This window comes from Apteryx mantelli, chromosome 6 (assembly GCF_036417845.1).
Source record: "Apteryx mantelli isolate bAptMan1 chromosome 6, bAptMan1.hap1, whole genome shotgun sequence".
NCBI lineage: Eukaryota > Metazoa > Chordata > Aves > Apterygiformes > Apterygidae > Apteryx > Apteryx mantelli.
The window spans coordinates 49,161,164-49,175,031 of NC_089983.1; the positions used below are offsets into that span (position 1 = coordinate 49,161,164).

The window sequence follows — 13,868 nt, forward strand, 5'->3', positions numbered from 1 at the left end:
ACTCTAGGGCTAAATCCCAGAATTAAGGCTACAGAGGGAGGCCCAGCTGTTCATGGCAGGCAGGAGGCAACACTGCTGAGGATGGGTGGGCACCTATGATGCAGCAAGTCTAGCAGTCTCCACTCACCAGCTAGTGATCAGGTGAGGTCCACCTGATGGCAGGAATCAACCTAAAAGGTGCTGACCTTGACCCAGCTTGACCGGTGGGCAAGGGCCATTTAAATGAAAGGCGAGAGAAAGAGCAAGTTCTTTCCAGGTCTCCCTTCCCCTATTTCCCACAGGGCTGTTGGATGGAGCACCACCGCTCTTCGCCAGTGGCGGCTCTGGGATGTCCGAGGGACGTCAGAGCACTGTGGCCTCCAAGAGATGTGGATCCACCTGAATTCCCACCAGGCGGAGCAGGTAGAAAGGAAGAACGTCTATTGTTATACATGGGGGGAGTGCCCAGAAATACCTGAATTACCTTGCTACGGCCAGTGGGGGCAAGAGAGGAGGAGGCTGTGCAGTTTGGTGTCTTAAGAAGCATAACAAGTTAGTTTCTTGGAAATAAACCCTTGTGGGTAGTTATTCCAGAACAAAAGCTGTTAAAAACAGCTGTTAAAAACAAAAGTTATTCCAGAACAAAGGATCTTTAGTACTTTCATTTGAATCAAGCATAAAAGCCACCTTAAACATCAGCATTATCTTTAAAGTCTTTATAACTGAAAACAAGTCTTCTTGAAGCATTACCTGACTATTAAGGGTCGGGCATCTGTTCTGCTGATCTCACCTCTGGAACTTATTCCTAGATCATTCCAAGACATTCCTTTTGACAGCACTTTGCCTGTTTTAAATCCGACAGTATCAGCATGGAATCCTTCCAGGTGCCTATTCTGAAATTCTGTGAACTAATCTGATTTCTCCTTGCAGTTCTTTGTGATGACAAAGACAGACAATGTGGTAAGCCATAGGCTGGACTTTCTGATAATTTCCCTGATATGAGCAGCAGTCTGCTCTGTACCACCAGATCACTGTCATGCACAGCTGTTAAGTTGTAAAAAGCAAGCCCTCATCCAAGTTTGTTCATCTGAGTGGCTTGCTCTGTCACAAAAGCCGTGCTTGGTTTTCAAAAATAAAAACAAATTTGAGCTGCCTTCTCCAAATACCTGTATGTTTAAGCACACAGCACCTGCCTGCTTAATCATCTATCCAGGACCTCTGCTCCTTAAAAAGCATGCTACTCAAACCAAGTAATCGCTAGCCTTGATAAAACGGCCTGCGATAAGTGAGTAGCTCCAATGAGATAACTGGAACGGCTCAAAGGTGTTGCTGTGTCAGGAGCCTGGGACACTCCGGGGGTCACGTGAGCGAAGCCAACCGTGACTCATTCTGCGCTGGCAGTGGGTCCAGCTCACAGAAAAGCCTCTGCAGCCTCCTCTCAAACCGGGAGTCTGAGGCTTTGACCCTTCAGGACCCTGCCTGAACATAGCACTGCTCCCACAAATGATGAAATAGGAATATTTTTGCTCATGTGCTAGAAAGATCAGTTTTACCATACAAGTCATATTGGACCTGACATCTTGCCAATTAATCCAGCTTAGTTAGTAGATAATTAGGATAAAGGTTTCAAACTTCTTTTTCTTTCTTAGCAATAAAAGCTGATCTAGGGTTGCAATTGCATGGCTGTCTGAATCACCATAAAGTGAAGTGATAACACGTGAACTCAGTTATAATCAAGGACCAACACAGCAGGTATCTTTAAAACTCCACGTATCCCAAGTTCTTTAGCCTTTCTTCTGTACTTACTGGTGGGCATTGTGCAAGTTTATCAGCTGCCACCAACTGAACATTCAAGTGTTTACTTTGTGACTTTCCTCTAGATTTAATCAGTCGCTGCAAAACCTGATAGAGGAAAAGAGGAAAATATGAGTTTAAGGATCACATATCTCCAGAAAGTTCAGAGACTGACATGCCACTGGAGGATTACCAACTTTGAAGCTATTACGTTTAATAAAATGGATAAAATACTGTCCTTGAATATAAGCAAAAACCTTTCTGATAACCTCCCTGAAAGCTGTGCACATTTCTCTCTGCATCACATTCAACCTCTTGCAAGTATTTCAAATGCAATACAAGTGGTGATTTTGCTTTATTTTACTTGAAGTCATAGGTTATTTTTGACAAATGTAATCTTCTAGAGGACCATGAAAATTACAGAATTACACTGGATTGACTGCAGCACAACAGTAACAGCATATTATGTTGTGTAGCAATAACGCAGTGACTCAATCTGTTTGGAGGTAGATATTGAGTATAGAAATCATTTTAACACACACAGTTCATATTACCTCATTATTTTTTCTTCCACTATGTTCATTACTAGAAATTAAGGGTTGGGAAAAAAATAGGAATGCTGAATTATTTCTCTGTAAACTCGCTAAGAAAATTATAGCATCATAGAAAAACAGAATATGTTTAAGTTGGAGGGACCTCTAGAGGTCTCTGTGCCAACCCCTCACTCACAGCAGGGCCAGCTGGATTGGATTGCTCAGGTCTTGTCCAGTTGAGCTCTGAGTATCGTCAAGGAGATCCCACAGCCTCGCTGGGCCCCTGTTCCTGTATTTACCCACTCTTGCTGAAACAGCCCAGCATGCGGCTGGCTTCTCTGCAGCAAGGGCTCACTGCTGACTCCTGTTCAACTTGTTGTCCACCAGCATCCCCAGGTCCCTTGCGGCAGAGCTACTCCCCAGCCGGTCAGCCCCAGCCTGGCCTGTGGCAGGGGGTTACTCCAGCCCAGGGGCAGGACTTGGTATTTGCCTTGGATGAACTTTGGGAGGTTCCTGACAGCTCATTTCCCAAGCCTGCCAAGGTCCCTCTGAACAGCAGCCCTGCCCTCTGGCTCATCAACCTGCCCCACAACTTGGTATTGTCCATGAACTTGGTGCGAGTGTACTCTGTCCTGTCATCTACGTCATTAATAAGATGCTGAACTGTACTGGCCCTGTTACAGATCCCTGAGGGACATCACTGGCAGTCAGCTGCCAGTTGGACTTTGTACTTCTGATCAGCACTCTGAACCCAACAGTCCAGCCAGTTTTCCACCCTTCTCATAGTCCTCTTATCCAGTCCATATCTCACCAGTTTGGCTACCAGGATACTACAGGAGACCATGTCAAAGTCCTTGCTAAAGCAAAGGTCAACAACATCCACTGCTCTCCCGTTGCCCTCAGAGGTCATCTCATGACAGAAGGCAGTCAGGTTGGTCAGCCATGACTTGCCCTTGGTAAATCCCTTGTGGCTGCTCCCAATCACCTTCTTGTCCTCCATGTAGTTCACATAGGTCTGTAGCTTCCCATTGCTTCCTCCTTGCCCTTCCTGAACATGGGTGTGATGTCTGCCTTTTTGCAGTCATCAGGAACCTCCCATGATCACTATGAACTGAGAGAGAGAGCAGCATTGCAATGGCATGAGCCAGCTACTTCAGCACCCTCTGATGCATCCATCTGGTCACTCAGACTCGTGTATGCCCAGGTAAACTGGTCCCTAGATCAACCTTCCTCTACTGCAGGTCCCTGCCCCATGCAGCAGTAGGCCATTCTCCTTAGCCTTCTTTTTGCTGTCCATGTCCTTACAGAAGCCTTTTTGGTTATCCTTCACATCTCTTGCTAGTTCCAGCTCTGGCTGGGCTCTAGCTTTCTTAACTCCATCGCTCTATCCCCATGGGTGTTCCTCCTGGGTAGACTGTCCCTGCAGCCATCTTCTGTGTGCTCCCTTTGTGTGTTTGAGCTAAGGCAGCTGTTCTCTGTTCATCTACACTGCTCTCCTGCTAGCTCCATGTAGGAATGGACCACTCTTGTGCTTGGAGAAGGCCACCCATAAAGATTTTCCAGCTCTCCCGAGCTTCTTGGCTGTCCAGAACAGACTCCTATGGGATCCTGCTGAACAAGTCCCTGAACAAGCCTGTTCTGGAGTCCAGGGTTGCAGTTCTGTTATTTGCATTGCTCACTTCTCTCAGGATCTTAAACTCCACCAGCTCCTGGTTGCTGTGGCAAAGGCTGCCCTGGACCTTTGCAGCCCCAACCAGTTCTTCCTTTTTCTCCAGAAGCAGGTCTGGCTGTGCCTCTCCCATCACCCATGGGGCACCTGCACCAAGACCTGGCCTGTGGCTCTCTGCAGGCACCTCTGATGGGCCGTACCTGCTCCAGCAGATGCTGGACAGCATCCCACCATCACTGTGCTGACTCCAGAAGACTCAGTCTTGGTCATGACTCCAGGCCCCTTCTGCACTAACAGTCATGGTTGCTGTGGGGTCTCTGCCATGCTCCTAAGCAACAGTTACATTCATGCTCCACGGCAGGAGCTGCGCAGCAGGCTGGCGACCCTCGTCTGAACTTGGCTGAGGATGGGGGTGTAAGCACTCCCTAGACAGGAGCCACCAACAAAAGCAGACACTGGCTTTGTTTGTGACCAACAGACAACTGTCATGCCAACTGCATGGGAAGCAGAGAAAGGGCTGGGGTGCCTTGCCTGAGGCTCAGCCTAGGGTTAGGGCTTGTAGAGAGAAAACCTACAGCTGGGTTGGGAAGGGGGGGCTAGGTTAAGGTTTAGGTCAGCCTAGGGCTAGGTTAAGGTTTAGAGTAGAGAGAAGGAAGCGTATCAAGCATCCTGCAGTCAAGCCTTAGAACTAAAATGTTCATCCTTCTCTCTTAAGGTGCAGATACTGCCCTGCTCACTACCACACTGCCCTCCAGGCCCTGTTCAGTCCGACTCCACAGAACAGGGGTAGGTGAGACTACCAGCACTGCAAGGACCTCTGGAGCAGTTCAGCAGCTTAAGTACCCAGGGAATAAGCAAACTGCCTGGTGAACTTAAATTACATGATTTATATTCAATGAAGGCCCTTACAGGGCAGTGGTTCTTTTAACAAAATGTAAGCCAGAGCTCTAGCAGCAGACAATATCATGGTGCAATTCACTGTAATATTCACTTTTGAGAATCTGGCCCTTTATTCTTAGAAAACAAGCACCTCCCTTTACTTCCCACCTGCCTGGAAACACAGTGAAAGATCTGAGACAAATTATTCAGTATAAAAGCTACATTAATAGCCATTATTACAAAAAAAACCCCAAGAACAAACAAAAAGAATGTTCACACTAATGTTCAAAAAAAAAAGGGGGGGGGCACGTTCTAAAGGAATATATGAAACAAGCTGAGGACTGATGTCTTCTTTCAATCCACCTACGTTTGTAAGAAAATTTGTTTTTTCCTTCCCCATCCTCAGTGGTTAGTGATTGCCCTTTGTGTCCCCACTGGAGGTTATGCCTCCGTCAGATGTGCTACCTGAGCTAGTCATCTGTAGTGTGTTAAACAAGCCAGGTTAGGAAAGACTCAATTTAAGCCACCCAGGCTCAAAGTGGTAACCCACTGAGCGTTGACTGATCACACAGAGCTCAACCAGGAGATCTGAAAAGAGAGTAAATCTCTGCAGCAAGCCAGTGGCAAGGAGCTGGATTTAACAGGTAAAACCTGTGTTCAACATTCCAACAATTAAAAAAGGATTTGCTGTATAACAAAGTCCTTTTCTAATATCAACTCTGTAGGAGTTTCATCAAATCTCTTTTCCAAACAGATAGTGGTACACCTCTACCACTGGTAAACACTGTTAAAACTTCTTAGCCCTAACAGATTTCATTTGGCTAGTAACAGGGTTGAATTTCATTAATGTAAGCTAAGCTTTAAAAATAATTTAAGATGTATCTTATGGTAAAGATGGAACTTTTAATACAGACAAAGGCAGGGTATATCCACACATCATGGTGAAATAGCATGTCTATATATCCATGCCCAAGGCCAAGCAAGATTATCTCCCCCCTCCCATGTCTTTTTTGGCTGCTGCTGCCCAGCCAGCAAGCCAAGCAGACCGTGACACTGCTGCTACAGTGGCCAAATGAAGCTATGAGGAGCTAGGCTAGGGGACAGCTGCAAAAGCCAAAGCCAGTAGGACACAGTGCTGTGACCCAGAGCAGCACTGGGAGGGTACCCCCTCACCCAGTGCTTGATGAGATGCACTACTGCTGCAGGCTGTGCCTTCAGCAGGGTAAATTAGCCCAAGCGAAATGCTGTGCTAACGCAATTAGGCTGCTTTTGATGCTGCAGTTCAGTTTGTGCTGAATCCTTCCCTGGGTAGGCAAGGATGACTGTCTTCTTAAGGAAATAAAAATGACTTAATTGGTTCTCATGTCTTTTGAGAAATAAGTTTTCTCCATTAAAGAACTGACAAGACATCCTGAAAACCTTCAGTACAGTGGGCAGTAGCATGAATTACCCATGATACCAAGGACTGAACTCATCTTCCTTTTAAAGTGGTCTCTCCAAATGAGAGAGAGAGCTCATGAAAGAGGATAAAATGAGGAGAATCAACACCTGTTTCAAGGAAAAACAATGACTGTAAAGTGTTGATTAGCATCTTCCCTGAACAGTAGGCTTAATGCGGTATTAGTTAAAAACTAAAAAGCAACTTTAAGGAAAAACAGTTACATGACCAACTCCTCCTTCCTCTCCAGAGGAGAAAATTGGAGAAAAGAAATGAACTATACATGACAGATGTTACTCATCATTACACGCACTTCTGAAGGCATAAAGCAGTAGCGATAAAGCTGTAGAAGGATCTGAGAGCTTCAAGCTGTTTGTTTGTACTGCTGCTATTGCTGGAAAGGCAAAAGAACCTATCCTGCCTCTGGGAACGCTGTATAAATGTTTTAAAACTCAAACGCACATATTTTAAGGGTGAGATACATTACCTTTGGAGAAGACACTTTGACATGGACAATAATTGGTGCTAAAGACGTCTTGATAAGTTGTGCAGGGTGGTTGATCGTGTCTGCATCTAGCACAACCAGCTGTAAGGACCTCGCCAGCTCAAAGATTCTTTCAATTTCACTCTGTACTTCAGCTAATAAGAGAGAGAGAAAAAAAAATGAAGGGTCAAAACCATTCAAACCCAGCATTATTTAGACAAAAATACAATCACCCATTTATTTACATAGACTGTATGTGTTCAGTGTATGAATTCTATATGTGAATTAATGTAACTTCCACAAAATAACCTATTACTCAATACTTTTTTTTTTTTTTTTTAAAGAAATGTTACCGTGGAGAACATTCTGTTGCCTGAAAATATGTAATTACTACACTGACTTATAAGATAAATGTGACCAAGCCATTCAGTACAATTAAATATATGTTTCTAGTAAAACAAAATACACTCAAGCATATTTTCCAAATCTTCTAAATAACTTACGATAAAAAATGATAGAATATTATTTAAAAAGACACTAATGGCTATGTTCACATCTAAACATTTTTATACGAAGAAAAAGGAGAAATTTACTCCCACATAAATGCCATTTCTGATATTCATTCTTAATCATGCATGTCGATGAGAGGAATTTTAAATGGATAAAGTCAGCGCAAATTAAAGCCTGTAAGTTTTACCACCAGTGTTCAAGAAAGTTGTATGTCAATAGTTCACATGCATTTAATTTGCCTGAGTGCTGTTCCAATAACCTTCAAAGTACACGACTACTTATTAAAACTTACATTAAGCCTTTGGCTAAGACTTAACGTCTTGGTGTTCTGAAGTCCCTCCTAACATGTCACCACAAGGATTATTTCTAAACTTAAGTATGTCTTCTTGGCAGTATTAGTGATTTAACAGAAATATCACTTAAAACTAAGTCTATCCCAATGTAGATCTCCCACAGAGGTACATATGCCCCCAGGCACAAGGTTTAGCAGACACACCACTCACCTTTGGAGAACCTAATTTTGGGGTGCCTGATTCCCAGATTAGAATGCCAACTAGGAGTGACAGGTCCTACCTCCTATGCCATATAGGGAGAGAGGAAGCCGTCTCAGCACGGCATTCCCACAGGGCAGGGCATGGAGGAGGGAGTTCACCTTCCAGCTGAACAGGCGATGCTAGGTAGACCTCTCTCATATCACTTTCCTGAGGATAGGCACTTAAACAAGATTTGGAGCCCCTCCTCAAGGTAAACTGCTGTGCTCTTTCTCCTAAAAGCTGAGCCAGGTCCACTTTCTCCTTGGGAAAAAAACAGCCTAAAAAGGCATTCTAGTTCCATAGTTCAAACACTCTCTCAGAACGTCAGAGAACCGGGTTTAAGCGCCTTTTCTTCCTGAGAAGATTAAAAAAACAATACCTTTTATCTCCTGGGATGGTGTCCCAGAGACTAGGTTATTGTTGTGCATGTACGTACACACAGATTTCCACCTCCAGTGGAGAAATTAAAAAAATTAAAAATTCATCGGGCCAGCATAGCCCAGCAGTCATGATACTGAGGAGGGAGTCGGAAGACCAACATCCCAGTCTGCTCTCACAGCTAGACTGGAATTTTAAGCAGTAGCTGTTCAGCGTAAACTATAACACCAGTCCCTGGGTCAGAAACAAAACCACGTTTCCTTCCCAGCTTGACAGGGTGAGAACTCTCCAGCAGCTTGCAGTGCAAAGTTAAGAGCACCAGTCTGAGAAGCAGCAGCTGTGAGGCTACGTCACCTCTAGGAGAAAACAGCACTGAACCCAGTTTTTGCAGATCCTGACTGCAGGCCCCTAACTCACCTTTGTAGATAATAGCTATAATGCTGCTTGTTCTAGTCCTTGTAATTGCTTAATGTGAGGCTAACAGAGTACACGGTGCTCTGTAGCCACTCCTCAGTCAGATAAATTTTGTTTCCCAACAGTGTACATGAAGTTCAGAATTATATATAAAAATCCTGTAGACACATTTAGAATTGAAGAATTTATATGACCTATTAAAGCTGACACCCTCTCACTCTCTTCCAGTATGTAACTATGTTCAGAATTATATCTGTGTCAATGTCTTACCTAAACTGGATCTTGTATTTGACCGCTCAATTATTGCCCTCTTGCTTGGATTATTTAGAACAGACCTCTTAGCAAGAGAAATGTCAGCTGTCACTCTAGTTATTGATATCCTATGAGTAAGAACACAGGACAGAACAAAAACACAGCAGTCACATTTTCATTGCACCGTGCATGACATACAGCTACATTCCATTCCAGAGTGCAAATACAATAAACTACCACTCAGACATGTTTTATAGCTGAGTTATAACATCATTAAAGTACAACTAAAGAGAATGCTGCATAACTGCACAACATTGTCTATCGTCTACGTTATTATAGACTCTTGCATAGTTTCTGCTATCTTACTTAATATCATGAGTTAATTTTACCCCTCCCCAACTCTCATCCATCTCCAACAGGAATTTACAAAATACCATAAATACTACAGGTTAAAGCGAGTCTTAGAGTATACAGAACAACAGGAGTCACAACAGTAATAGCACTTCTTCTCCCAAATGGTTTATGAACATTGATTAAAACCTCACATTTCTGACAGGTAAGGAAGGAATATTTGTGTATCTGAGTAGCCCATGTCTCATCTCTGAGCGTCTAGGAGTAACTGAACAGGCGTAGCCTACTTTGGGAGATCAGTCCTCCAACAGACACTCACTTCACAAACACAGAGCTGTGGCATGGGCTAAATGACTTGCTCAAGGTCAGAGAGAAGCAAGTTGAGCCACAACTTTTTGTACTGCTGGAGCCTCCTCTTTAACTTAGGGCGGGCAATTTTGTCAGATTTGTCAGTGAGCTGACAAGAGACGAAAGGTAAGCACCTTCCTCGATCTTGTGCACGTGTATCAGGCCCGGGAACAGTGCAATTTCAGGTGCCTGTGCCTGAGGACTTCCCTTTAAATCAGATTATAAAACAAAGAACACGTTCACTGCACGTAAAAACCATTTAGGAGGACTGTGATGGGATCCAAAGAGCCATGAATAACAAAAAGAAAGCAAGCTAGAAATGACTAGCAGGTAGAGGGGTAAAAACAGTAGAAGCATTTTTCCACATAATACATAAATAAATTTGTTGCAGAGGATACAGTGGAGGCCAAAAATATCAATGGGTTAAAAAAAGGAACAGGAGAAATTAATGGGTTATGGGTCTACAGGTGGCCAGAAAACCCAGTGGTCTAGAGCCCATCTCTGGCTCAGGAAGCTCCAGATCTCTGACTCTTGGAATCTGGAAAGTACAAGAGAAACGATCATAAATCTAATGCGCCTCTTCTTACATCCTTCCTTGAACATCCTCAAAGACAGGATACCGGGCCTTCGGTCTGTCCTAATGCAGCCAGCTATATAAAGCATTTCATTCCCCAAATAAGAAGTAATCTTAAGCATCACTGCTGCTGAAGGTCATTAAAAGAAAAAGTGTACCTTTCCTCTCTTTTGTTTACACTCTGTAGAGTTAGGCCAGGTCTACCCAACAGTGATTAAATACAGCGCATTTAGAAAACGACACTGTTAGAGCCTCTGCAGTAGCCTTTCCCTGAGCGGTGCCTAGCAGCTAAGCACTGGAAGCTTCCTCTCGGCAGGTCTGCACAGCTCGCAGCCCTCGGCCGCTCCTGCGGGTCCCTGGCCACGAGGCTGGGGCACAGAGAAAAGCAGCAGCTCACAGAAGCCAAGCACATTAAGAGATGGGAAGGAGTGCTGCTAGCTGAAGTCCTGCTGAGGAATCTTTTGAAAAGCTCCTCCCCGGACAGTCATTTCCCTTGTGGGTGATGTGGATCTGTCACAAAATTGCAGCAGAGAGGGGAGAAAAACAAATAAATCGAAAGAAAGAAAGAAAGAGGGGAAAAAAGACTGCAAAGCCATAAAAATTGGCAGGAGAATCAAGAAGCAGCTGAGGTTCCTAAAAAGGAACTGAATTCATTTTTCTGAAGTCATTCAGATCTAAAATCAATTGTATCAGCTTGCTTGTAGCATTTAACTCTTCCACAGTTAAAATTCACACTTCTGCCCAATCTAGCTGTCAATAGCTAATAGCAATAGGACTTCCAAAAACCCCTTCGCTCCAGGCAGGCCCTCTTCCTTCTCCCCTCCGCACAGACGCCAGCAGGACGGGCGAAAACAGAAGAGCAAGGCACGGGGTACCCCCACTCCCCGGCAGCCTGCAGCCTCCGTGGGTGCTCCTAAGCAGGCTTTACCTTTGCACCTCTGTGATCAGGCATTGCTGACCTTTGGGCATCAGGACACTGCTCGGGACATTTTCAGATAGGGTATAAAAATATACCTCATAAAGGATATAGCCATAGCACTCTCATCCTGGCAACCTGGTATGACTTGTCGCTTCCAGTTGCCATGGTTTCCTGCCAAAAATCAGTGACTTCCAGCTGCCATAGGCGTACGCAAAGCTGACAGACACATGCCAACAGCTGGGCAGAGAGCATACGCCACGGCTCCGTACCTGCCGTCGCGCAAACGGGCACCGGAGCCCATGCAGTCAGCTGCGGGGAAATCAGATTAGTCAGGCTGCTCAGGAGCGGGGAGATGATGTACTGACAGGCTGCATGAACAGCTCAGAAAAATGACAAATTTAACTGCAGGCTGCCACGTACACTGCTTCATCTGTCAGATTTTAAATCAATCACTACATTTGTAGAGTCTGCTAAAATCACTTCAACTGGGCAATTAAAAATTGGGGAAGGGACAAGATATTTTGCAAAAAAGTCCATCATTAAATGTTTTGTCAGTTCATGGGTTATTTCAGCATTGCCACCTCCTCACTGCACCCCAAAAGCTACCTTGCCCGCAAGTCCTACTCCACCTCTTCTGAACAAAAGACACTATTATTTTCATTGCCCTAGTGCCAACGTTTTAGATATTTTCGCACCTGATTTACTCTCATATATCAGCTAGTATAGCACAAGCTTCTCTACATACAGTTCAAATACACTGAACAAACTAGGATGAAGAAAAGGTGAACAACCCAAGATGCAGCTGATGCCTACAACTATCAACAAGTTCCAGTGGAAAGGAAGAGATGACAGGGACCAAGCATACGTTCCATGAAGAAATCCACATATTTATCCCTCTTCACAGTTTCTTGGGAATTTCTTTTTTCTTTGTTCCAGCTGAACAGGTTGAATTTACAGCTTCTTAAGTTCTGATGCATTTTCCGTACATTTTAGTTTTTAGCATTTCCTTCTTCAAATTGCCTTTTTAAATATTTCTGACTACCAAGAATATTTAAGAGCTGATTTTCTTAGGTGTTGGCCTGAAGCACCATTTCTGCACACTGTTGAAATCTGCTCCGTTTCTGATACTTATTTCAGGGCTAGGGTGTGATTAGTTTTATTTAGAGAACAGCCTGTTGTACAGGAGCCTGGAACTTGACGCAAGGTACTGGGACGAGCTTAGCCCAAACATAGCAACTTGAGAATAAAATCACAAGACACTTATATTTGGTATCTGTACGCTTCAGCAGCTTGCTGGGCTAGTCCAGCAATACACACTTGTATCCAATGCCTAAAAAAAATTTAATATGCCCAGAGATTTGTGAATAAAACTGTAGCTTTATTTGCAATCAGTCATGCTTTCCCAACTGTTCCACGACATCCACAAAAGGAACCGGAACGCTCTTAGAAAGTAATCTATTTGTTAAAGTTACCCTCTGTGCAATCAGCCCAGGTGCCGGGCAGTGACTTGGGAGCTCTGGAGGGAAGGGGGCCAGCAGCAGGCCAGGAGCCGGGCCCTGCCGAAGAGCTTCCCGCCCCTCCGAGTCCCGGCCGGACACATCAACAGCAGCTGCCAAGAGGCACCCAGCCTGCTCCCGATGCTTCCAGGGCAGTGTTAAAAGCCTGAGCCTCACAACGCCATCTTTAAAGATGTTATGGCTCCTCCCTGGTGCCCTAGTCGCCCTTCATCTAGATTTCTTCTGTAGTTGCAGTCTGATAAGATACTGAGGCAAAATTAATCAGTCAAACCTAAAAATCCTTCTACAGACATAGCAGATATGAAGATATGTGCACTTCTAAAAATACATTAGTTGTGTTTCACCCCAGAATTGGCCGCATTTCAGTGTTGATACAAAGCTGGTGAATCAGTTTTGAACATGCATCAACCTTCTTGCATTAAAGAAGTCTCTAAAAATGTTATTAATACATGGGGAAAAAAGCATGAAATGGACAGTATTTCTCACCTCCCATCAAACCTGTGCTTCAGGAAGTCAAAGAGAGCTTTCTGCATCATGTCTGTCACCTTTGCAGAGGTGAGGGAGATTGAACAGGAAGGATTGACAGGGAGAAAAAGAAGTCAAAAGTAAGAAAAGAGGTAAAAGATAAGGATACTGCCAACAATCAATACCTTTTACAGGCAGCAATCATTTAGTTTCCACGGCCTTGGCAGCATGCTTTGTAATAAATACTTGCAAGTTTTCTGACTCATTCTCTAAAATGCTGAACGGAGGATGTGAGAGCTCTCACTCCTAATGCTCTTGTCTTCATTTGCACTGAGATATTAGAACACTCCTCATAAACTTCCATCACAGTATCATATCCAACAGGCTCGAGCACATGTCAGAAACTTATGGGAATATTCGGGTAGAACAGATCATTTGTTTTTCTCCTACAGTTACCGTTATTAGAACTGGTTTAGAACTTCGGATACAAAATCTATCTTGTTTGATGGTGTTTTAACAACAGCAGAAGTAATCTCAGTGAGGCCCACAAGCAGAAAAAAATGGATGTTTCTATTCCTATACGAGGGGAAACACCTGAGAGATGCTCGGCACCCATAGCTGTAACCTCCTTTATTTAGCGAACTCTTTGTCCCTTTTGGTGCAACTCAGACTGACGTCTATTATCCGCCAGTCTAGAGAGGAACTCGGTCTAAGCCCCAAGGCCTCTGGCAGTTTATTTCTCCTGTATTATCTTTTGAAGTGGTTCTTACAGAATTTAGAAAAAAATGTCAAAAGAAATTTCCCATGTATGTTGCAAAGTAAGATCAGTGC

The 13,868-nt window shown here is 44.1% G+C and overlaps 1 protein-coding gene across 4 annotated transcripts in view; it reads right to left on the reverse strand.

The window, feature by feature from the left end:
* Positions 1-13,868, reverse strand: part of CACNB4 (calcium voltage-gated channel auxiliary subunit beta 4) — an 81,876-nt gene that overhangs the window by 12,851 nt on the left and 55,157 nt on the right. For all 4 annotated transcript variants that reach the window (XM_067299441.1, XM_067299444.1, XM_067299442.1 and 1 more), the window contains 4 exons: positions 13,059-13,117; positions 8,882-8,991; positions 6,780-6,931; positions 1,786-1,881 (listed from right to left, as the gene is read on the reverse strand). In XM_067299441.1, the coding sequence (XP_067155542.1) occupies positions 1,786-1,881; positions 6,780-6,931; positions 8,882-8,991; positions 13,059-13,117 (417 nt within the window). The remainder of the gene's footprint in view (positions 1-1,785; positions 1,882-6,779; positions 6,932-8,881; positions 8,992-13,058; positions 13,118-13,868) is intronic.